At 45.7% G+C, this 25169-nt stretch overlaps 1 protein-coding gene and 1 pseudogene across 9 annotated transcripts in view; one reads left to right on the top strand and one right to left on the bottom strand.

Annotated features, from left to right (window-relative positions):
* The window catches only part of RALB (RAS like proto-oncogene B), a 54097-nt gene that overhangs the window by 7477 nt on the left and 21451 nt on the right, over nt 1–25169 (top strand). For 7 of the 9 annotated variants that reach the window (XM_021074756.1, XM_003359447.4, XM_021074757.1 and 4 more), the window contains exon 2: nt 24561–24726. In XM_021074756.1, coding sequence (XP_020930415.1) covers nt 24613–24726 — 114 coding nt within the window. In that variant the 5' untranslated portion in view covers nt 24561–24612. Of the gene's footprint in view, nt 1–20123; nt 20236–24446; nt 24467–24560; nt 24727–25169 lie in introns of those variants that run through there. The other 2 variants (XM_005654173.3, XM_021074755.1) reach the window with 2 other exon arrangements.
* On the bottom strand, nt 864–19990 carry LOC102164362 (annotated as a pseudogene).

Here is a 25169-nt window from a genome sequence, read left to right as displayed (position 1 = left end):
CTTAAGATAATGATGTTATCCTTGAATTATGTAATTTTATAAGTAGTTTTACCACAGATAATTTCAAGAATTCTGAATACTCTAACTGATGCCTAGCCTGAAAATCATAGGGTGCTGTGCAAAAGATGCATACTGTTTATCTGAGGTCATTAGGAAGATAAGTGGTAATTTTTTCTGGTAACATTGTAAGTAGGTTCTTTTGCTAAAGGTTGTTTTTAATTTTTATTTATTTATTTATTTATTTTTTGTCTTTTTTTGCCATTTCCTGGGCGACTCCCATGGCATATGGAGGTTCCCAGGCTAGGGGCTGAATCAGAGCTGTAGCTGCCGGCCTACACCATGCCACTGCAACAAGGGATCCGAGCCGCGTCTGCAACCTACACCACAGCTCATGGCGATGCCGGATCCTTAACCCACTGAGCAAGGCCAGGGATCGAACCTGCAACCTCATGGTTCCTAGTCGGATTCATTAACCACTGAGCCATGCCCGATGGGAACTCCTAAAAGTTGCTTTTTAAAAATCTCTCCACCACTGGAGTTCCCATCATGGCCCAGTGGAAAAGGGAATCCGACTAGAAACCATGAGGTTGCCGGTTTGATCCCTGGCCTTGCTCAGTGGGTTAAGGATCCGGCATCTCTATGAGTTGTGGGTGTAGGTCGAAGAGGAGGCTTGGATCTGGCGTTGCTGTGGCTGTGGCGTAGGCCAGTGGCTACAGCTCTGATTAGACCCCTAGCTTGGGAACTCCGTATGCCCAGGGGTGCAGCCCTAAAAAGAGAAAAAAAAAAAAAATCTATCCACCACTAATTTAAGACATCTATGCTAGATTAAGTTGTTTCAAACTGGTTTATTTAGGGCTTCCACTTTACTCCTCAATAGGTTTTCTGTATTTCTCATATGTTTCTTCACTCATTAGTTCATCTAGTTCTGAAGGGTTACCGAGTGTCATCTTGATCAGCCAGCCATCTTCATAACAAGATCTGCTGACAAGTCCTGGATTTTCTGCTAGAGCTCCATTCATTTTAGTTACTTCTCCTGGTAGAGGAGAATAGAGTTCACCGGCAGCTTTCACACTTTCCAAAGCACCAAACTCCTCTTGTTTGTTCAATTTTGTCCCAACTTCAGTCAGACTGCAGTAAACATCTCGCAAAGTTTCCTGTGCAAAATTGCTGATTCCCACTGTTCCAATGACATTTTCTGTTGTTATCCATACATGTTTGTCTGTGAATTTTCCCACAGAGAGCAGAGCGGGGCTGGTGCCCAGCTCCTGGACTGTGCCCATCCGCAGCCCCCCAGGCGGTGCAGACAGTGCGCTGTGGGCGCAGAGACAGCACGTAGGTTGGAGACAGCAGCCTGCACACTCTGAGCCGCTCGAAGCACCAAGTTTGCAGACGAACGGTCTTATTTTTTTTTTTTCCTTCCTTTTTGGTACATAGCCACATAATTTAATTGGTTTCTTAGCCATAACTGTCTTTAACACCATTTTTCTGAAAAAGTATGTTTCCAATATGGTCTTAATGTTTTAAATTTTTCAAAAAAATGCCCGCAATCTGTTTCACAGTTGCATTTTACAGTTAAATTTGAAATTGTAGACGTCTTCAGTTAATTCTTCTCTATAGATTATAATGTTTTTAATTAAGAAAATACCTTCTACAAGAGAAGAAAAATTCTACTAAATGGAAGATATTCTCAATACTGATAATTTTTATTAGAAATGTATATATGTATATCAGCTAAAATCCATTCACAGGTTCTGTCTTTTTGCCTCCATTCAGAGTACCTCTCCTTGACTAATGTTTTTTTGTTCTTTTTTTGTCTTTTGTCTTTTTAGGGCCACACCTGCAGCACAGGGACGTTCCCGGGCTAGGGGTCCAATCGGACCTAGAGCTGCTGGCCTATACCACAACCACAGCAACCCGGGGTCTGAGCTGCATCTGTGACCTATACCACAGCTCACAGCAATGCCGGATCCTTGACCCACTGAGCAAGGCCAGGAATCGAACCTTCAACCTCATGTTTGCTAGTCAGATTCGTTCCTGCTGCACCACAATGGGAACTCAAACTGTCTTTTTGAATTAGAGTTTTCTCTGGATTTATGCCGAGGAGTGGGATTGCTGGATCATATGGCAACTCAATTATTAGTTTTTTAAATACCCTCCGTACTGTTTTCCATTGTGGTTGTGCCAGTTTACATTCCCACCCCCTGTGTAAGAGGGTTCCCTTTTGTCCACACCCTCTCCAGCATTTGTTATTTGTAGACTTTTTGATGATGGCCACTCTGGCTGGTGTGAGGTGGTATCTCATTGTACTTTTGATTTGCATTTCTCTAATAATTAGCAATGTTGAGCATCTTTTCACACGCCAGTGGGCCATCTGTATATCTTTGGAGAAATATCTGTTTAGGTCTTGTGAACACAAGAGGATCTTACCATGTATCGCTAGCCCAGGAAAATATTAAAATTCAACCTCTGAAGTATGGTTTCTACTGAATACATATCACCTTTGTTTTAGCCATCATAAAGTTGAAAAATTGTAGGTTGAATCATAAGTTGGGGGCTGCCTGTACTTAAAAGAAAATTGTTTTTATTATAGTTGATTTGCAATGTTCTGTCAATTTCTGCTGTATAGCAAAGTAACCCAGTTATACATATACATACATTCTTTTTTTTTATTATTATCCTGGGCTGCCTATACTTCTAAACAAACAGCCCTTTGGATGTTTTTCTAAAGCGAATGCATGTTGCTGAAGAGTCTGAATAAAAGAGCTGACTGAGGAGTTCCCAGTGTGGTTCAGCAGGTTAAGAACCTGGCTAGTATCCATGAGTGTGCGGATTTGATCCCCGGCCTGGATCAGTGGGTTAAGGATCCTGGATTGCTGTGGCTGTGGCGTAGGACGGCAGCTGCAGCTCCAATTTGATCCCTAGTCTGGGAACTTCCATATGCAGCAGGTATGGCCCTAAAAAGAAAAGAAAAGAAAAAGGAAGGAAGGAAGGAAGAAAGAAAGAAAGAAAGAAAAAGAAAGAAAGAAAGAAGAGGTGAACAAGTTCGAGAGAAAATGGGACTCTTCCTTCATCATGCAGAGGGGGCTGGGGTGGGTGAGGAGGTGGAGGGAAACTGGTGTTTGTGGAGCATCAGCTGTCTGCTCAGCACAGACCCACTGATCTGACCAAGGCCAGGTAAATATCTGGCCTTGGAGATTTGACCATGAGCTGTGTCCTTTGGCTCCTCAGTTCTTTTTGGTGCCTAGGAATACAAGTATGGATGTGCATGTGTACGTGTCCTTGGATGTTCCCAAAAGTAGGCCGGGTAGGCAAGAGGGTGTAATAAGCTTTTGGATGGGTGAGAGTGGAGAGAAAGATGTAGAGAATGTGGACGCCAAGTGTCAAAGCAGGAAGGTACAATAGCAACTACAGAATACCAGCCAGGTCTCAAGTTCAAGTTGATGTTACTCTAAAAAAGAGTAACTGGCATTCCCGTGGTGGCTCAGTGGAAACGAATCTGACTAGCATCCACGAGGACTCAGTTTTGATCCCTGGCCTTGCTCAGCGGGTTAAGGATCCGGTGTTGCCGTGAGCTGAGGTGTAGGTCGCAGACACAGCTTGGATCCTGCGTGGCCATAGTTGTGGCGTAGGCCAGCGGCTACAGCTCCGATTGGACCTCTGGCTTGGGAACTTCCATATGCTGTGGGTGTGGCCCTGAAAAGACAGTAAGATAAGATAAAATAAACTGCAGTAATTTTCCTGAGTGTTCTCTGTTGTAGTTGTAGACAAGTCTTTGGCAGAGTTTTTCCTTTTTTAAAAATTGAAATATAAATGCAGGAAAAGGTGCCATTAATAGATAATTGCTAACATATTGTTGTCTTTTATTGCTTTTGTTAATGCTTTGTGGGCAGTTTATATGCAATGTATTTTAGGCCCACTAGATTGGGAATTGACATACATAATATTAAGTTAGTTTTGATCCAAATTAAAATAGTCTAAGCTGGGTAATTTTGCTTAGTAAACGGCAGGAGTTGAAGGATGTATAGTAATTTGGTCCTCCTGCATAGCTATTTCTAAAGTTTGTCTTTTGAATGAATCCTCTACTGATGTGTGATAAATTACCCCCTACTTCACAGCTTAAGGCAACAGACATTTACTATCACAGTTTCTGAAGTTCAGGAACTGGAGAGTGGCTTGGCTGGGTGCTTCTGGTTCGGAGTCTCTCCCGAGGCTGTGGACATCTGCAGGCTTGACTGGTGTTGGAGAGTCTGCTTCCAAGATGGCGCACTCACATGGCTGTTGGCTGGAGGCCTCAGTCCTCACCAAGGGGCTTCTCCATAGGACTCTTCACAACATGGTGGCTCACTTTCTCCCAAGGGCAAGTGATCTGAGACGGGGAGCAAGTGGGAGAAAGGATGATCAAGTGGAAACTGCAGTGTCTTGGTATCTAAGTGACATACTGTCGCTTCTGCCAGCACAGAGGCCAACCTGGTGTAACATGGGAGTGGACTGCCCTGGAGAAGCTTGAAGACCATTGGCATGCTTGTTTTTTGTTTTTGTCTTTTTCTAGGGCCGCATCCACAGCATATGGAGGTTCCCAGGCTAGGGGTCTAATCGGAGCTGTACCACAGCCACGCCAATGCAGGACCCGAGCCTCATCTGAGTTGTAGCCACCAGCCTACACCAGAGCCACAGCAATGCCAGATCCGAGCCACATCTGTGACCTACACCACAGCTCACAGCGACACCAGATCCTTAACCCACTGAGCGAGGCCAGGGATCGAACCTGCAACCTCATGGTTCCTAGTTGGATTCATTAGCCACTGAGCCACAATGGGAACCCCGACCATTGGCATTCTTGGAGCCTATCTACCACAATTCCTTTTTTTAATGGTTTCTTTTTTTTCAGGTGCTTACTGGAGTGTGTACTGTAGGAGCTGAAAATGCAGCTGGAATTTTTACCATTCTTGAAACTTTTAATATTATACTTGAAGTTTTATGTTCTTTCTTCTGGTCCTTCCTTGTCAGGCGCTAGGATTAATTAGCCAAATAAATATACAGTAGCTTTGGAAATTAGAAATGAATATCTCGCTGGGGAGTTCCCTTCCTGGCTCTGCAGGATATGGGTTCAATCCCTGGCCTCGCTAAGTGGGTCGGGGATCTGGTGTTGCCGTGAACTGTGGTGTAGGTTGCAGATGAGGCTCAGATCCCGAGTTGCTGTGGCTGTGGTGTAGCCCGGCAGCTCTAGCTCTGATTCGACCCCTAGCCTAAAAAATTTCCATATGCCATGGGCGTGGCCCTAAAAAGCAAACTAAACTAAAACAAAATCTTGGTGGTCCCTAAACCAAATGAAACAGCTGAGGTTTTTTTTGTTTGTTCTTTTGTTTTTTTGAAACCCTAAAAGAAACTGGTTAAAAATTAGCCCAAAATGATCTCCATGATGAGCAAAGTTAGTTGTTAATCATCTGTGTATTTTTTTTCTTTCTTTTTTTTTGCTTTTTAGGGCCACACCTGTGGCATATGGAGGTTCCCAGGCTAGGAGTTGAGTCAGAGCTGTAGCTGCCGGCCTACACCACAGCCACAGCAGCTCAGGATCGGAGCTGCATCTGCGATCTACACCACAGCTCAGGGCAATGCCAAATCCTTAACCGACTGAGAGAGGTCAGGGATTGAACCCGCGTCCTCATGGATGTGGGTTCTCTAACCACTGAGCCACAAGGGGAACTCCACCATCTGTGTATTTTTTAAGAAATAAAACTCACTGACATGGTAGCTAAAAACATCTTGGAGAACCTGTTTATTAAATGCTTCTTTCTAACTTTATGTATGTGTGAAACCTGCCACTATAAAAAGTTTTTTTTTTTTAGTCATTTGTCTTTTATGTGGGGGTTCCCAGGCTAGGAGTTGAATCAGAGCTGTAGCTGCTGGCCTACACCACAGCCACAGCTACTCAGGATCTGAGCTGTGTCTGTGACCTACACCACAGCTGATGGCAACACGGGATCCTTAACCCACTGAGTGAGGCCAGGGATCGAATCTGCATCCTCATGGATACTGGTCGGGGGTTTGTTAACCACTGAACCATGACGGGAATGCCCCATACAAAGTTTTTTAAAAAGGGGAGGGGCAAAAGAGGCATAATCACAAGAAAAAGTTTCCTAGAGCCCTGACAGCAAGGCCAATAAATAAATAGTGGCATTCTGGCAATAGAAAAAATAGAGCCCTTCCCCCAATTACCTGAAAACTTCGGACAATATTTATTTGTCTAGCAAGTTTTCATTTCTTTTTTGAAATTCTAATACTTTAAAAAAACTTTTTTTTTTTTTTAAATGGCTGCACCCCTGGCATGTGGAAATTCCCAGGCCAGGGATTGAACCTGCGCCTCTGCACCTATATGTGCTTCTATAGTTGGATTCTTAAGCCACTGTGCCACAGAGGGAGCTCCAAGCCCTAACACATTTTAATTATTCACCTGCACAAAAAGAGCTTTATTCTTTTAACTTCTAGATGAAATCTTTCTGAAGTGTCCCTACGTGCAGAGAAGAATTTAAGAACCCTGAGCTTGAAGCCCGATTAAAAGGCCTGTAGGTTTCTTCCTAGCTCTTAAAAATTCTATGATTCTAACATAGAACAAATATCCTTTGACTTGGGCATATTTATAACAAAAGGTTTCATAAATCAAGTTAAATTGTAACTTCAGAAAATGAAGTCTTCTGAGAATTGCTTTAGTTCATTCCAACCCAGTTCAAGGTTGTTAGTCGCCATTAGGCAGACTAGAAAAGTCAGCACAATTTGCCTTTCCTTTCTTCCTATTTTTGGCCTGTCTCCTGTTTGCTGCCCTAATTTATGAGCTAGTATCTTTCTTTTCTCTTTATCCTGCCTCTCCTATCAGCCCCCCTCTTCCTTCCACTCCCCTCCCCCTGTGAAAACAGGAAAAGGTTGGTGGCCAGGCATTTGTTGTAGATTAGCTGATCCCATTATTAGGAATGGATTTTAGCCAATGTGGTACCTCTGCTCATCCTCGCATATTAAGCCTTTTTAAAATCTCAAGTTATATGTGTTCATTCAGTACCTTCTGCCATCTTTTAACTTTTTTTTTTTTTTTTTGGCCACACCCACAGCATGGGAAAGTTCCCTGGCCAGGAATCGAACGGCACTGCCGTTGCAACCTGCACCACAGCTGTGGCAATGCCGGATCCTTAACCCACTGCACTATAAGGGAACTTCCTGTTATTTTTTGAAACGTAAAAAAAAAAATCTTACTGTAGTTGATTTTTACAATGTTCTGTCAATTTCTGCTGTGCAGCAAAGTGACCCAGTTATACCCATATATAGATTTTTTTTCACATTATCCTCCATCATGTTTCATCACAAGTGATTAGATATAGTTCCCTGTGCTATATAGCAGGATCTCATTGCCCACCATTCTTAAACTTCTAAAGGGGTTCTACACCCAATTCCAATGTGGATTATGTGTGGGGGCACAGCACCAAGACATTCTCTGACACCAGCAGGGTGACCTGTGATTCAGCTCAATGGTGACGCTCTCTACCTAGAGATAACACCAGGTTCCCGAGGTCAAGGACTCTGTCCCACAGGACTGCCCTCCGCTTCAGCTGCCAGTCACAAAGCCCAGATGTTACCTGTACTTCTGACCAACTAGCTATAAACCAGAAGTTCCCATGTCCCCCTGCTTGGGTTTGATTAATTTGCTGGAGTGGCTCACAGAACTCAGGAAACCCATTTCATCACTTCATGACCAGTTTCTTACAAAGATTGTTAAAGGACGTGAATCAACAGCCAGATGAAGAGATACAGGTCCCAGGTCACAAACCAAGGAGCTTCTGTCCTCATGGAATTTGCCCCCGCCCCCCATGGTGGCACATGAATGAACTCTGCTTCTCCAGTCTGGACACTCTCTGAACCTCTTCTTTTCTTCTTCTTTTTTAAATCCTTTTAGGGCCACACCAGGCTAGGGGTCCAATTGGAGCTGTAGCTGGCGACCTAAATCTACAGCCACAGCAATGTGGGATCTGAGCTGTATCTGCGACCTACACCACAGCTCATGGCAATGCTGGATCCTTAACCCACTGTGTGAGGTCAGGGATTGAACCCACAACCTCATGGTTGCTAGGCAGATTCCCTTCTGCTGCGCCATGACAAGAACTCCCAAAACAGAGTCTGGCTCCATCCCAGACCTGCTGAATCAGAATGTGCCTTTGACCAAGATTCCCAGGTACTGTGAGAGGCACTGGTACAGATAACTAGGCCTACAGAGAAATTGTGTCACTAGCTAGAGGGGAATATGAGGATAAAAATGGTAAGTGTGTTTAGGATGAAGATTAAACAGAATGACAGGAATGACCTTGGTATGGGGGTGTGGGTGGCACAGAGTCCAACACCTGTGTGGAGAGTTGGCCTCTGCCAAGAGCAGCAGACGAGGAGGAGATAGGCATGGATGCCAGTGGGTTTGTAGACTTGGCAGAGGAGTGGTAAGGGCGTTGTGCTCCATGGCTTCTGTTTGGGGAAAATGAGGCAAGGTCACTGGTGGAGCGTGAGCGTGGGGAGGGCCTCGGAGAGCGTCACAGTAAGATTTCTTGGACGTGTAGAGTGAACACCCATTCCCAGTTTGTGACCCTAAACACACTTCTCCTCGTGTTTCCTAAGGTTGGTCATGTGACTTTCCCACTCCAGCAGCATTTGCTTGTTGGGTGCAGATGCCAGGCAGGATAGTGAGGCGATGAGGAAGGTGACTGTGTTTGCAGAGTGAGCTATGGGGTCTCAGTTGGGGAAGGAGGGAAGTGGGATCCCTGGGGGTCCATGCACTGAGGGAAGGTGCTGGAACCAGTGCTCTTGTATCCAGAGGCAGAGAATGATGGGGGAGGGGTGGATGAGCAGGTGAGCTAGAGGGATGGGGGCCAGGGCCAGACAGTGAGAGGAGAGGATGATCACGCTGATGATAATGAAGTGACCACAGTAGTGTCACAGGAAAGGAACGAAAAAGCTTTGGGGAATTCCTGTTGTGGCATAGCAGAAATGAATCCGACTAGGAACCATGAGGTTGTGGGTTCGATCCCTGGCCTCGCTCAGTGGGTTAAGGATCCAGCATTGCCATGAGCTGTGGTGCTGTGGTGTAGGTCGCAGATGCAGCTTGGCTCTGGTGTAGGCTGGCAGCTGTAGCTCTGATTAGACCCCCAGCCTGGGAACCTCCATGGGCCTTGGGTGCGGTGCTAAAAAGCAAAAAAAAAGGAAAGAAAGAAAAAGAAAAAGCTTTGAGAGAGGAGAAGTTCAAGGGTTAGAGCAGCCACGCTCCTGGGCGGGTGGTCAGTGTGAACATAGAGGTCGCTGAGGAGGATGATGGGGGTTGGGGTGGAAAGGAAGCCTGTGAGTCAGAAGCAAGTACCACGAGTGAACGAGGGCCGTGAGAGGAGGTCCAGAGATGCTAGCAGCCAGGTGGGGGCCCAGGGCTTTTGCAAGAGGAAGAAGGAGACGGTTGGATGTGACACTTGGTGGGGGGAAGGGAAGAAGGACCCTTCTCTCCTCCTGTCCCTGAAGCACATGAGGAGAAATAGCATCCCCTTAAGATGTCGTGTCCCCTGGGACCCCCGGGTCTCAGGATAAGCCAGAAGGTAGAGGAGCATTTTTAGAAGAGTTTGCCAGTGTGCCCAGGGGCTGGGGGATGCAGTGGGGGTGGGTTAGTCATTTCAGGTGATGGATGCCATCCTGGTGGGATGAGAGTTTAGTTGTGGGGAAGAGTGGGGGGCCTGCGCGTCTGGGGGACTTGGTAGAGGGACGCCCCTCAGCGTGCTGCCCTCCCCACTGCTCCCGCACTGTGGCTCCCAGATCTCAGCTGGATTGGTGGCAGCTTCTGGTGGCAGCTGGATTGGTGGCAGCTTCTGGTGCCCTAGAGCTGCACACCCTGACACAACGGGGAGAGAAAGAGAGGTGACCTCTGTTAGATTTCAGGAGCTTCCGGGGGAGATTTCAGTCAGGGCCTACAGTGCCCCTTGTGAATGCCTCTGAAGGCGAGTGCCACTGTCCTTGTGGGTGACAGAAGGAGGAAGGACCAAAGGACCTCTGTTAGAGGTGGTAGCATTTCTACCCTTGTTTCTGGCTGGGAAATGCTCGTCCAGCCTTTACTGCGGGTTTCCGCATTGGTTCCTCCCAGGTATGGCACGAGGTGCGGGGGTGGGGGTGGGGGGTGGGTAAATGCTGTCCATCCTTTGGGCCCAGAGGTAAAGGGACTCGTCTCATCACAGAATGAGTGGCTGAATGAGGACCAGAGCCAGGCCTCTTCCTGTCTGGGATGGAGCCCTGGACAAGTGCCACCTTGGTTGTTGGGAGGCAGAATCTGAGCGAAGGAGTCACCCTGGCCTTGTCTCTTCCTCCCTCAAGCCTGGCAGCTCGCCCTGCCTTGGCATAGCTGGGGCTCCTCTGCCCATTTCTTTCCAAGACTTTCCAGAACATACGAGTGGATTTCTGGAAGCAGAGTGCCTGATCAGAGCCAGGTATCGTGGTAGGTAGGTGTTTTCTCATCATGACCCCGGGGACACAGATCTCTTCTGGATTTACTAGATCAGACTGAGGCCGAGGGAGCCAGCTGAACCAAGGCCATTAGCTTCCCAATGGCAGACGCCAGACTTCAAGTTGTGCATTTTTTTTCTTCTGACCCACTGTTGTGGGCGTGTAACTACTTAAAAAAAAAAAAAAAAGAAGTTGGGGTAAAGTATACCTAACATAAAATTTACTATTTTAACACTTTTTTATTTTGGCCATGCCTGCAACATGCAGAAGTTCCTAGGCCAGGGATTGAATCCTCTCAACAGTGACCTGAGCCACACAGTGACAACACCGAATCCTTAACCACTAGGGCACCAGGGGGCTCCTCATTTTCATAGTTTTTATGTGTACAGTTCAGTGGCCTTAAGTCCATGTATGTTGTTGTACAGTTGGCCCACTGTTTTTGTCTCTGAAAGCTTTTTCAGCATCCCGTTCTGCAGCTGTCCCATTCATCACGAACTCTCCATCCTCCTTGTCCCCAGCCCCTGGCAACCCCTGTTCTCCTTATGAATTCATCCCAATGAATTTGACTATTCCAGGTACCTCCTATAAGTGGAAGCAGAGAGGGATCTGCCTTTTTGTGAGGGGCTTGTTTTACTCAGCCGAATGTCTTCAGGAGTCATACGTATTGTAGCTTATCTCAGAATTTCATTCCTTTTTAAGACTAAGTCCTATTCCACTGTATGGATAGATTACCTTTTGTCTTCCATTCATCTATCAGTGGACACGTGGGCAGCTTCCACCTTTTGGCTGATGTGAATATTTACTGTGAACATGGGGGTACAAATACCGATTTGAGGCCCTGCTTTCAGTTCTTTTGGGTGTGTCCTCACTGCTTCTGATGGAACATTTCCTCCTAGGTCTTTGTTTTAGAACTTGGGCTCTGGTTGTCTGTGCATTCCTGACTCTTAAAGAGCTTTCTGATCCAGGAATTGCAGTATTTCACCCCATAATTGAAGGTCCTCCCGCCTCCCACCCCCTGCAGCCACTAAAGGTGTCCTGGCTGAGAGTGGGGGCTCTGAACCAGTTAAATGACCTTGCAGGTTCCACAGGCTCTGTGTGCATGTGACATGCTAGTGGATGATGGGGAAGTGAATCTAGGTGAAAAATCTAAGCGGTGACATGGTGAATCTAGGTGAAAAATCTAAGCGGCACTTTGGGTAAGTCTTTTAGGACAGAGCCACCCACGTATGCTGGGTTCAGACTTGACCTTCAACCATCCGGAGGCAAAGCAGCCCTCATGTCTCCGCGGCTGCCTTTGTGGGTAGAAGGAACTGGAGTCTGTATGGCTTGGCAGATTCTTTAAGGCCAGTGAAATCCCCAGGGTCCATTGGAGGTGAGGGTAGGGTGGGGGAGGTCCTTATTTTGGAAGTAACTGCACATGCTTAAACAATCAGAGCTTGCAAATGACCTCGCACCATTTCTTTTTGCTTTGTAGTTGAGGAAAGTCATCCTTTAAGGAAATTTAACTTTTCAAAGTTTGTGAGTTAACCACTTGTCTTTTTGAGGCCTCCCAACCCAGGCAGAGAACTTTCTTTCTTTTTCTTTTTTTTTTTTTTTTTTAGTCCACCATGGATTGGGGGTCTCCTAAGTGCCAGGTGCATGGCACACAAAGACACATGGGCAGCTCTCGGTGCAGTAGGGGAGACAGGCCTGGTCTGGAGGAGATCACCGCTTTGCCTCAGTGGGTGGTACGGACAGGCCTGGGAGCCTGCGTGGACTGAGGGTCAGCTGAGCTGGAGGTCCAGGGAGGTCATGGTGAAGAAAGGGCAGTCCTGGCAGAAGCAGTAATGTGTACCCAGCGGTACAGACCAGAGGCAGGGTGCTTGTGATGAGCAAAGCAGAACTTTCTGGTTTTGTTTTAGTTAATTTCGTTTGGTTTTGTGTAGTCGCCCACCTCCCCGCCCCACCTTTGGCAGGAGAACAGATAAAGAGATATGCATCAGGGAACACAAATACCTAAAACAAATTTCCTTAGGTGCACAGGAGCGCTAATGTAAGTTGTTTTGCAGATCGGATTTCAGAAAAATGCAGCAAAAAATTGGAAAGGAACTTGGATCATTTAATTCAACTTCCTTGTTTTCCTAGACATGGAAACTGAGTCATATATGTATGAGAAGATAAAAATATTCTGTTCCCTGGGGCTGATGACAATAGCAGCTGCACAAGGGAGGGGGAAAACTGAGGTTATTGGCTCTGCTTGCAGCTTATAAAATTCCTGGGCCAGAGACTGAACCCATGCTAGAGCAGCGACCAGAGCCATAGCAGTGACAATGCCGGATCCTTTAACTGGTAGGCCATCGGGGAACCCCTGAGTTTCCTTCTTTAAGTTACTAGATGTAGGAAGGGCTGAGGCTCCAGTAAGAGAAACTGAGCCCCTTGAGGACTTAAGTTGTTTCTTACCAGGACCGTCACTCCAGGAAGGTCCCATTTCATGAAAAGCCATCAGGAAATGCAGATTTACCAGCCTGAGGAGTTAAGACTGAGTATCTTCATTTGCTAGAAGGATTTAACAGAGGTTCAGCCTTAGCCCTCGGAAGTTTGTGGCTGTGGAGAGAGTCAGCAAGCCAACGCAGGATGCTTGGCGAGGTGACCCAACTGCCAGGCACTCAGGTGCCCAGAGCCACTGTCATGCTATCCAGGTTCAGCTGTCCACTGCAAAGCCTGTGCTCCTTCCTGAGATCACGAAGTCACGTAAGAGATGGCCAGACAGATCCCTGCCAGCTGGATAGCCGTCAAATGATCAGCAATCCTTATTTAAATAAATAAGGGTTTAATAATTAATTGACTACTAATTGATTACTAGTGAATAGTAATTAATAAACTAAATAATAAATCAGTGGGTGAAATGATGAGATTCTTATACAGACTAGGTTGCTCTAATTTTTAGAGTATCTCTGGTAAAACTATAGGGACTTTGAAATACCCAGCCACTGAACCTGCAGTTTTTTGTTTATGTGGAGCATTGTTTAATAGACAAAACTTACTTTATTTGGTGATCTGGTGATCTGGTAATCTCTGTTTTAAGGGCCTATCTCAGAACTAATAATGATAACCTCAGACCAGGCAGTGCATGGTCTGAAGGGCCACAGGGGTTCCTGCTTCTCTCTCAGCCCTGGCTGGGGGCTCGTCTCCCAGCTGTAGCCACCAACGACCCCGTACTTGGGTCACGTGCCCCTTTGGGATCAGTTTCTCCCTGAGAATGGGGCCACATGCTAGCCTGGCATGTCTTCTCTCCCTGAGCCCTGCCCCTTCTCCTGTAGTAACCATGAGGATGGTGGAGGGGAGCAGTTTTTAAAACAGAATACCAAGGAGTTCCCTGGTGGCTCAGCAGTTTAAGGACCTGCTGTGGCTTGGATCACTGCTGTGACTCCGGTTTGATGCCTGGCTTGGGAACTTCCACATGATGCAGGTGCAGAAATAAAAAAAGAAAAGAGAAGGATGCCAGGCAGACAGTACCTTAAACTATGTATGTTTAATGTTACTTAGCAAAATGTTTTAAAAACTCATTTTTACTGGATGTGCTTTTGCCAAAAGGGCCTTTTATTCTTTTTCTTTTTTTTTTTTTTTTTTTTCTGCCTTTTCTAGGGCCACTCCAGCGGCATATGGAGGTTCCCGGGCTGGGCATCTAATCGGAGTCGTAGTCACCAGCCTACGCCAGAGCCACAGCAACTCGGGATCTGAGCCGTGTCTTGTGACCTACACCACAGCTCATGGGAAGGCTGGATCCTTAACCCACCGAGCGAGCCAGGGATTGAACCCACAATCTCATGGTTCCTAGTCGGATTCGTTAACCACTGTGCCACGATGGGAACTCCAAGGGCCTCTTAATGTACTGTTACTTTAGGTAGTCCTCTGCTATTTTGGAGGGGAGTTGGGAGGGCTTCAGAGAAATTTTAGTGATTTATGGCAAGAAATAAAATACGGGGGTTATTATAGGTATGGTTTGGCAATCCTGAACCTGGAGATATGCATTCTTGTCACAGATACATTCTCCTGCCACATACATAATATAGAAGATTTGGAGTGTTTAGGCAAATTTTAAAAAAATTATCCTGAACTGAATTTCTAGGTTTTGTTGAGAGGAGCAATTTGTGCTTTTTTTTTCTTAATGTAAATATTGGTAACTAGAACATCCTCAAGAAACTAAAGTAATAATTTAGTACCATGAGTGTATTCCATCAAAAATAAGCATCTAGGAGTTCTCTTGTGGCACAGTGGGCTAAGGATCTGGTGTTGTCACTGCAGCAGCTTGGGTCACTTCTCTGGCTGGGGCTGGATCCCTGGGCCAGGAACTTCCACATGCTGTGGGTTACAGCTATTAAAACAAAACAAAAAACAAAGTACGGAGGATAGTATAATGAACTACCTTGTGTCCATCCATCAGCGTCAACAATGATCAGTTTATGGCTCATCTTATTTCATCTAGATCCCTGCTCTTTTCCCCCTTGATAACTCTGAAGCAAATGTCATAAATCATTTAGCTTCATTTGTAGTAAGGTTAAATGTAGTCATGTGAAAATTTTTTATCAATAATTCTTATCAAATCCAGTCAATGCTCAGAATTCCCCAGTTTTCTTATGTGTGTGTGTGTTTGTTCATACTGGGATCCAAATTTGGTCCGTATGTTTCAATCCGTTGATATGGCTCTTATGTCTCATAATTTACGGGTTCACTCTCCATCTCTCTTTTTTCTTTTTCTTTTTTTTTAAATGTCTTTTTAGGGCTGCACCTGTGGCATATGGAAATTCCCAGGCTAGGGGTTGAATCGGAGCTATAGCAGCCTGCCTACGCCACAGCCACAGCAATGCTGAATCCAAGCCGCATCTGTGACCTACACCATAGCTCATGGCAATGCCCGATCTTTAACCCACTGAGCGAGGCCAGGGATCAAACCCACGTGCTCATGGATACTAGTTGGGTTCATTAACCTCTGAGCCACGACGGGAACTCTATCCGTCTCTCTTTTTTTCTTGCACTTTATCCGTTGAAGCAACTGTGTGTCTTATTCTGTAGAGCACATTCCTCTGTCTCCCTGTACTTCAGGTGAATCAGTGGTTAGATTTAGAAGGTTTCTGGCAAGGATACATCTTGATGGTTGTGTCTTTTTCAAGATGTCAGATTGTCTCTTCTTTGTAATGTTAGCAGATCTCTTAATTCATGAGGAGTTGCAAAATGGTGATAGCCTAAAATCTGTCATTCCTTGATTAGTTAGAATATTTCGTAAAGGGAAACTTTGCTTCATCTATTATTTGGTCATCTGTTAGGACAGCTTGTATAGGAGAAGCAAGATATATTTTTATATATCCCTTTTTTATATGTCCCTTTACTTACCAATTTTAAAAATAATGGGTTGTTTCACCAGTCCTCGAAAGATGCTTTTTTAGTATCATTATGAACAAACTGGATGTGTTTCAATCCATTGCAGTTATTATCTTTGCTGATCTTTAATTTTCCATCTCGGATCCATCTCTTCAAATTGGCTCCTGAGTCTGTGTGTGTGCATTTAAACATTTTTGTAGCTAACAGCTTTTATTGTTAAACCACAAAAAGAACCTCTGGGGAGGGCTGCTCCCTTAATTGTTTACCTTCTAGGATCAACGTTCACAATAGAACACACAATGGATAAACCTTTCTTTAATGGAACGTGGATGAAAAATGTGGCATAGTACGTGTTATGGAAAATTGTTTAAAATGCGCTCTCGGAGTTCCCGTCGTGGTCAGTGGTTAGCGAATCCGACTAGGAACCATGAGGTTGCGGGTTCCATCCCTGGCCTCACTCAGTGGGTTAACGATCCGGCGTTGCCATGAGCTGTGGTGTAGGTTGCAGATGCAGCTTGGATCCCAAGTTGCTGTGTCTCTGGTATAGGCCAGCGGCTACAGCTCCGATTCGACCCCTAGCCTGGAAACCTCCATATGCTGTGGGAGTGGCCCTAGAAAAGGCAAAAAGACAAAAAAAAAAAAAAGCGCTCTCATTTTTATTTCTTAAAGACTCTTCTCTCACGGTTCATTCACTCCGTATTCATTCTCTGAGCATTTCTAGTTCTCTGATTCACTGTCAGTAAGAGCCCTAGTCCCCGGGGACACTCATGTGAATAAGACACTACTTAACCTTTCTGCCCAAGGAGTGCCTGTGAGACTGTATACAAAAAACCACATTTGTGTCATTAAAAGGACAATGATGGAGTTCCCTTCATGACTCAGCAGTTAAGGAACCCGACTGGGATCCATGAGGATTCAGGTTTGATCCTTGACCTCAGTCAGTGGGTTAAGGATCCTGTGTTGCCGGGAGCTGTAGTGTAGGTCCCAGATGCGGCTTGGATCCTGAGTTGCTGTGGCTGTCGGGTAGGCATATGCTGTGCATGTGCTGTGGGTGCTGCCGTAAAATAACAAAAATAAAATAAAATAGAAGGACAATGATACAGGGATTCTGTGCTGTCAGTTTGTATTCTCACAACCATGCCCGCTGGTATATACAGCCATTTTTTCACAACTATCTAACAGGTCGGTGTTCAATGATAAGAAATGGGGAGACTGCATGTTGACTCTCAGTGTCCATAGAAATGATGGCTCCCAAATGGACGGCGTCACTGTTCATTATTCAGCATTTGCAATCCCTGCCATCCATCGCTTTCCTGTGTTCCTCCATATCCGAGATGCTGCTTCTCAAGGGGAGGACTCTTCAGGACCCTCATTTAGATCGGATTGTTCCTAATTTGGATTGTAACCGGAAGTGGTCTGGATAGTTGGGATTTGTCCTCATACTTAATACTGCTGCTTGTTAAGATGAGGAGTCGGATTCATAAGTAACCTGAGATGCTTCAAGATTGTGCCGGTCTCCCGATCCTCATCTGAGTCTCCCCTTTAGATTTAGCATCTCCTGCTGATTCTTGCCTGAACCAGTCTTAACTCTGATAGATGGAAAATGTCTATATTTTTTTTTAGCTTCCTCACCCTGTACTGTTATTAGTCTGCCTTTGATGTTCTGCTGTAAGCAATAGCCTCCCTTGTTTATTTAATATTTATTATAGGTATGATTTCATAAATTCCTCATTTCTCTATGGTCTGTTTTCATTATTGTCCTTAACTTTTTGGGTGACTAAATTCTCCCAGATTTAGGATTGTCTCCCTTTTTGATTATTGTTATTATTATTATTATTATTATTATTTTTCTTTTTCTTTTTCTGGCTGTGCCCATAGCATGCGGAAGTCCTGGGCCAGTCCTATGTTGCAGCGGTGATGATGCCAGATCTTTCCCTTTCTCATCCATACGGGAACTCCTAGATATGTTTCTTTTTCTTTTCTTTTCTTTTTTTTTTTTTTTTTGTTTTGTCTTTTTGCCATTTGTTGGGCTGCTCCTGCGGCATATGGAGGCTCCCAGGCTAGGGGTCTAATTGGAGCTGTAGCCGCTGGCCTATACCAGAGCCACAGCAATGCAGGATCCGAGCCATGTCTGCAACATACACCATAGCTCATGGCAACGCCAGATCCTTAACCCCCTGAACAAGGCCAGGGATTGAACCCGCAACCTCATGGTTCCTAGTCAGATTCATTAACCACTGCACCACGACGGAAACTCCTGGATATATTTCTTAAGACAGCATTTTAGGCTTACTTGTAGATGAGCACATCTGTCTTTGGAGATGTGACACCCAGTCACTTCCCCACCCCATTCCTATGCTTCAATATTATGTGATTCTGGGACCTGCTTTGATACTTCAGGCCTTTCTTGCTTTGCTATGCCCTCTGTTATGCATGGAAAGCTTCCCTCTCTCACCCCACTCTGCTGGGTGAATTCTTACTCAATTCTGAAGCCTTTCCAGAACTTCTTTTCCCAGAGTTTGTTCTGCTCTCCACTATACCCTGAACCATCTTTATCGTTGCATATGGGCAGTTCTATCCCAATGCTTTATATCTATATCCTTCCTTAGGAGATCGAGTTTTCTAAGATGCACAGCTAAGCATAGAGTAGCGTTTAAATGTTTTTTTTTTTTTTTTTTTTTTTTTTTGGAGAGAAATGAAGCCCACTATAGATACAGCTTTCCCGTTGTTAGGTGGAGACATATTAAAAAGAATCTATTGGAGTTCCCATTGTGGCTCAGTGGGCTAAGGACCTGATATTGTCTCTGTAAGGATGTGTGTTCGATCCCTGGCCTTACTCATTGGGTTAAGGATCTGGTATTGCCGTGGCTGCAGTGTAGGCCTCAGCTGCAGCTCGGATTGAACCTCTAGCCTGAGAACTTCCATATGCCGCAGGTATGGCTGTAAAAAGAAAAGGAAAAAAAAGGGGGGGGAATCTGTGGTGTGTTTCTCAACTGGTAAAAGATTTCTTTTTTCTTTCTTTTTTTTTTTTTTTTTTTGTCTTTTTGCTATTTCTTGGGCTGCTCCTGCGGCATATGGAGGTTCCCAGGCTAGGGGTCAAATCGGAGCTGTAGCCATTGACCTACGCCAGGGCCACAGCAACGCGGGATCCGAGCCGCGTCTGCAACCTACATCACAGCTCACGGCAACGCCGGATCGTTAACCCACTGAGCAAGGGCAGGGATCGAACCTGCAACCTCATGGTTCCTAGTCGGATTCGTTAACCACTGCGCCACGATGGGAACTCCCAATAAAAGATTTCTGACTCTGAGGGGTGAGCCTGCCAAGGCCTGGTGTCACAGGCCCCAGTTCCCATTGTTGGAAGGTCTGTGTTTTGACTTTTCATGTATTGGCTATGAACCCAAATTGGAATGGAAGAGAACAATTACGAGGTTTGCAAGCCCCTTAAAGATCATTCTGGGGCAGATAGAATTGTTTTGTGAAAAATGGATGTATGTGGAGTTCCCTGATGGTCTAGTGGTTCAGGATTGAGCATTGTCACTGCTGTGGTGAGGGTTCAATTCCTATCTTGGAACTTCCACATGCTGCGTGTGTGACCAATGATAATAACAATAAAAAAGATGTGAGTGAAGCTAGGGATGATGTGTACTGATGTATATAGCTTACATGGAAACACATCAGAACATAAGATGGATGGATGGGTGGGTGGAGGGCTGCCAGATGACTGGCTTTGCCATGAAGCAAAAGGCAAGCAGCACGTTAACTGTAGGATTGGGTGGTGGGTATATGTGCAGCTCTTTCTATTTCTCTGAAAACGTGGAGCTTTTCATAATAAGATGTTGGGGCAAAGGGGTACCTATGTTACTTTTTAAGAATATGTTTATTGGCTGGGCATACCTGTTATAAGCCACAAGTCACCAACATGACCTTTCTGAGCCTCCCTGACTTGTCTTCTTCCTGATGTCTCCTCCTCTGTCACCAGCTCCTCCAACCCTTGCTCCCTCGAGGCATGTCCCCTGACCTTGCCATGTGACTCAGGTGGCTCTCCTATGTTCCCAGAGCCCTCGGCAGTGGGGGCAGGCAGGGGCGGGGGACTCCTGCCATAGACTTTGTTGGCCCAGATGGTCATCATTGATGAATCTGTAACTTGGACTCTGAGTTTCTTGACCACAGACCACAGTTTCTGGAATGCTGTCTGGACAAGTAACAATAAATAGATCCAGAGTGGTTTCAACATACGGGTTTATCATCTCCCCTAACAGGTCGGCACCTGCAGTTTCCAGGCTTGGTTCTGGAGGGGCCCGGGCTGACTCGCCTGCCTTCTTCCTGCCTTTTCCCTTGTGTCCAGGGCTGAAGCGGTTACACAGCCCGCAGGTAGCCACCACACTTGTTTCAATTTGGGGGCTTGGTGCACAGGTATTTGGCAAGTATCTGTGGATCTCTTGAGTAACCTTCAATTCATTTATGGTTGTTTCTTCTAGAGAAACTGACTTTGCTTTTAGAAAACAATGGCTCAGAGTTAGATGCCTGCATGTGTTTGCTGGCATTCCCCCCCCCCCGCCCAAAATATGGAAAATTACTTCTTCATTTTAATACAATTATAATATAATATCATAACTCATGGAAGCAATGTTGCTTCAGAGAAATCGTCGATGGTATAGAGTTTCTAACATCATGCACTGATCTTAGCCCCATGGTGAACAGTTGTGGACCAGAAATTAGGCCAAAAGCAGTTTAACCTTCCTGAGCCTTTGGAGGAGGCCCGCTCCTTATCCCACTTATTCTATTTTAGTCACAATTCCAATGTGCTTCATTATCCAGTTAATTGCTTAAAACACTTACTAAAAAGCACATCAATAGGAAAGGGGCCCTAGAAAGAGGGCCTTCCAGTGTGGGGGGAACAAGCAGGCATGTGACCCCACTCAGAGAAGCCAAGGCTTCTGATTTTCAGTGACGCTGAGTCTTGAATCAGCCAGAAAAGGTTTATGTTCAGTCTTCCCCATTTAAGAAGACAGATAGATAATATGTGAAAAATAACACGCAAAACCATACAAATATGATCTCCAAAAGGTTTTAAATATAGAAAGAATTATATGGATTGAAATGTAAGAATATATAGATTAAAATACAAGCATGAAATTCACTGTCAATAGTGAATATCTCTGGGTGATGGGATTTTTTTCTTTTTTCTTTTTCTCCCCCCAGGCCAACCTTTGGCTTGGGGAGGTTCCCGGGGCCTGGGAGGGAACTCGAGCCACTGCAGTGATGATGCCAGATCCTTAACCCACCAAGCCATTAGGGAACTCCCAACTCTTGGCCTTTTGATAATGCAGTTTTCCTCACAGTCTGGTTTTGTCTTTGTTAAAAACAATCAAATAATTTTTTTTATCATGGCTGTCTGAAAAGTCCTACTTGTGAGGGATGCCAGCTCTCCTGCATGGTTATTTTCTTAGGTGTTCTGTAGGTTGGACCTGTGGTCTCCTCTTTGTGGGGTTTGGTTGTAGGAATCCTGAGCTGTCTTTGCTGCATTTAGCATCTGTCTCATGCTGCAGCACCACGAGCAGCCTGAGATTACTTTTTATGTTGATTCCTTAGTTGTGGAGGAATGCTGTGCTTACAGAGTTTCAGGGTGCACTTTGCTGTAGGCAGGGTCCAGGCAGACAAGCGTCCTTGTTGTCCTCCCCTGCTGGGGGTACAGGGGAGCAGAATTTACCATCCCCAAAACAGAGTTCTGTGGCATATTACTGTTTGTTTGTTTTTTTTTTTTTTTTAGGGCCCTACCTGCAACATACGGAGGTTCTAGTCTAGGGGTCGAATCAGAGCTACTGCTGCCAGCCTACACCACAGCCACAGCAATGCAGGATCCGAGCCGTGTCTGTGACCTACACCACAGCTCACAACAACGCCAGATCCTTAACCCACTGGGCAAGGCCAGGGATTGAACCTGCAACCTCGTGGTTCCTAGTCGGATTCATTTCCGCTGTGCCACAAGGGAAACTCCAGCATATTACTCGTTTTAAGCTAGTTTTTTTCCCAGGAAACAGCAGACATGGAAAAACATTCTGAAAAACCAAGCAGGAGCTAAACATTTGCAGGAAACACTGACATATATAAGGTATATAGCTTCATTTGTAAGGGCGTCTCCTGTGCTGTACCAGGAACAGGAGGGCGGCCAAACCTCTAGAAGCTCTTATCAGTGGAGAAGGCAAGGAGTTAAACTTGCATAACAACCTTACCCTTGTTTACTGGACTTTCTCTGCTCATGTCTCATAACTGACTCTCCCCACCCTCAACATCCTCTTTTGCCTTTAGCTGAGGACGGCGTTTAAGGTGAGGGCTTTGGCCATTTGGGCAGGTTACTCAGTTTTCCTGGGTTGCTCCCATGTCTACATGTTATAAAACGTTTCTGGGATTTTCTCCTGTTAATCTGTCTCACGTTAATTTAATTCTTAGAAGCACCAGCAGCACCCAGAAGGGCAGAGGAAGTTTCTTCCTCCCTGATAGTGGACCGATGTTTGGCTGGTTCATTCTTTACCTGAAGGTGTCTTCTGTCAAGAGCCTTGGCTTCTCAGTTCTCAAATGAGAGGAGGTCTCCATTCGACCTCTCACCTGGCATGGGTGTCCAGTTTCCTCTCCCTATATGTTTTGTTTGTTAAATCCTAAGGTACTAAGAATAATAGCCATCTAGGACTGAAGAGATACCAGCTCTCACTGCTCTGATTTTTTTCCTCCCCAGCACGGGGATTTCTTACTTCCTTTTGAGCTCAGCGGAGCATTTAATAGGAGTTCTCAACCTGGGAGGCCTGCTGTCATCACCAGGGAAGCTTTTAGACATTCCCATGTCCAGGCTGTGATCCCAGACATGCCAGCCATCCCAGACCAAATTCCATCAAGATCTCTGGGGTTGTTTTTAAAGCTGCCCAGGGGTTGCATCATGCCACCAAGGATGGAGAGCGCTGATTTAAAATGATGCTGTAGGAGTTCCCATCGTGGCACAGCGGTAATGAACCCAACTACAATCCATAGGGACGTGGGTTCAATCCCTGGCCTCACTCACTCGGTTAAGGATCCGGCGTTGCTGTGAGCTGTGGCATAGGTCGCAGATGCCCTAAAAAGCAAAAAAAGAAAAAAAAGATGTGTATTTCCATCTTTATTTTTTAATTTTTCCATGTTTGCTTTTTTTTCCACTGGGGGTATTTTCAGGTTACTTTGTCAGAAGTAATGGAAATAACTGCTCATCATGCTGTAATTTGAAAAAAAAAAATTCTCTTAAAATTAGATAGGAAGAAAACCAGCCTTTCTTAAGTTGCTACTGTGTGCCAGGCACAGTGCTTCGGTCTTTCACCTGTTGTCTCATTTATTACTCTAAAAAATCCCACAGGGTAGTTAGTTCACTTGTCTGCAGATCAGGAAACCGGCCTGGAGAAACTGAGTAACTGGCATGTAGGTTGCGCGTCTGGCAAATGAGAGAACCAGACTTGGGCCTATGATGTGCCTGAGCCTGGGCCCTTTTTCCTTATGCTGGAGCAGGTGTGAAAGAGACTTTCCGAACAAGTTGCCTAAAATAAAAATTGGCACATGGGTTAGAGTAAGTTTCAGGCACTTGTTAAATGTACTTATTTGGAATACTTTCTCTTATATGTATATTCTCTTTTTTTTTTAGGGCCGCACCCACGGCATATGTAGGTTCCCAGGCTAGGAGTTGAATTAGAGCTGCAGGTGCCAGCCTGCGCCACAGCCACAGCAATGCTTGATCTGAGCTGAGTCTGTGACCTACACCACAGCTCACGGCAACACCAGATCCTTAACCCACTGAGCAAGGCCAGGGATTGAACCTGCGTCCTCATGGACACTAGTCAGATTCGTTTCTGCTGCGCCACGATGGGAACTCTGGAATACTTTCTCTTCCCACACCACCAAGGTTGCTCTGTTCTGCTCATTCGATTTCACTTCTGATGAGGTTAAAACTGATTTTGACTAATAGGTTGTTAATTAATGACTTACTAATGTTTGCATCCGTGGCATGAGGAAATTCCAGGGCTAGGGATTGAAACTGCACCATTGCAGCAACCCATGCCACTGCAGTGACGACACTGGATCCTTAACCCACTGAGCCACCATGGAACTCCAGAATAGACTATTATTTTAGAAAAGTGTAACTCATTTTAGTTCGCCGATGTAAATGAATGTGGAGTGAATAATTTAGTTTTCCTATATGTCGCATGTCACGAAGGGATGCTTGTTATTAAAAGCACGTTGACTTAACCATTCTCAGGGTTCCGCTTTGGTCCCCCGGAAGGCCGTGTGAGGGTGTGTGTGTTGAACATACGTGGGAGGGGGCGGTGTAAATAAAGGGATGGGACTGAGGTCCCTGTGAGGTCCCTGTGGCACAGGTGACGTGGAGTCTCTGTCTGGTCCCCCGTGTCAGTGCAGCTCTGTGGCGGGTGTGCTGGTTTGGTGATGGGCGATGGATGCACACACACCTTCTTCTCTCTGCCTCACCCTCGCTCTGGTCCTGGCGCTGCTCTGGGCAGTGACTGCCAGAGATGCTGGAGGGCTTCTGTCTCTGCCTGGAGCCTGGAAGAATGACCTCTCTGTCGGACCGGTGGGTTGGGCTTTTCTGGAGCGGATGGTTCACGTTTGATTTCACTGGAGTGAAAAGGCACCCGCCTCAGAGTCTTTGTTGTCTTCACTGGCAGCTCTTCCACTGGGTCCTCTGTCCGTGTTTCGTGACCTCAGAAAACCAGCAGGATGGCTGCCAACAAGAGTAAGAGCCAGAGCTCCTTGGCCCTTCACAAGGTGATCATGGTCGGCAGTGGCGGGGTCGGCAAGTCGGCACTGACGCTCCAGTTCATGTACGATGAGGTAAGACACCCGCCCCGGCCAGCCTGCGGTGGCCGTGTCCCTGCTCCAGCGGGAGGGTCCTGGGGCACCTTGTGTTAGGCTGGTTTCTTCGTAGCTCTCCAGGGGCTTCTGACCAGTGTCAGAGCCGCACTGCTGACTGCAGGTGAGTAATTTCAGCTCTGGCAGAGACATGCGGGGTCCCTGCACGTAACTTCCATTGGTATACTTGGTGCTTTTCTTTTCTCTTTTCTTTTCCCTTTTTCCTTTCCTTTCCTTTCACAGTAGAATTTTGCTTTACTATGTCTTGGTACCGATTTATCTCCAAGATCCTTGAGCATGTCATATCTCCAAGACTCTAGCACAATGAAACCTGTGTTTTAGGAGATCCTTCCTGAAATAAGGGGAAGTATTTCAGTCATCTTTTTCTACTACGTTTGCCCTTCAGCTCAGAATTCATGTAAAAA

The sequence above is a fragment of the Sus scrofa genome, chromosome 15, assembly GCF_000003025.6.
Source record: "Sus scrofa isolate TJ Tabasco breed Duroc chromosome 15, Sscrofa11.1, whole genome shotgun sequence".
In the NCBI taxonomy this organism is placed as follows: Eukaryota; Metazoa; Chordata; class Mammalia; order Artiodactyla; family Suidae; genus Sus; species Sus scrofa.
The sequence above is the reverse complement of the archived record's forward strand: the minus strand, read 5'-3'. Positions and strand labels throughout refer to the sequence as shown.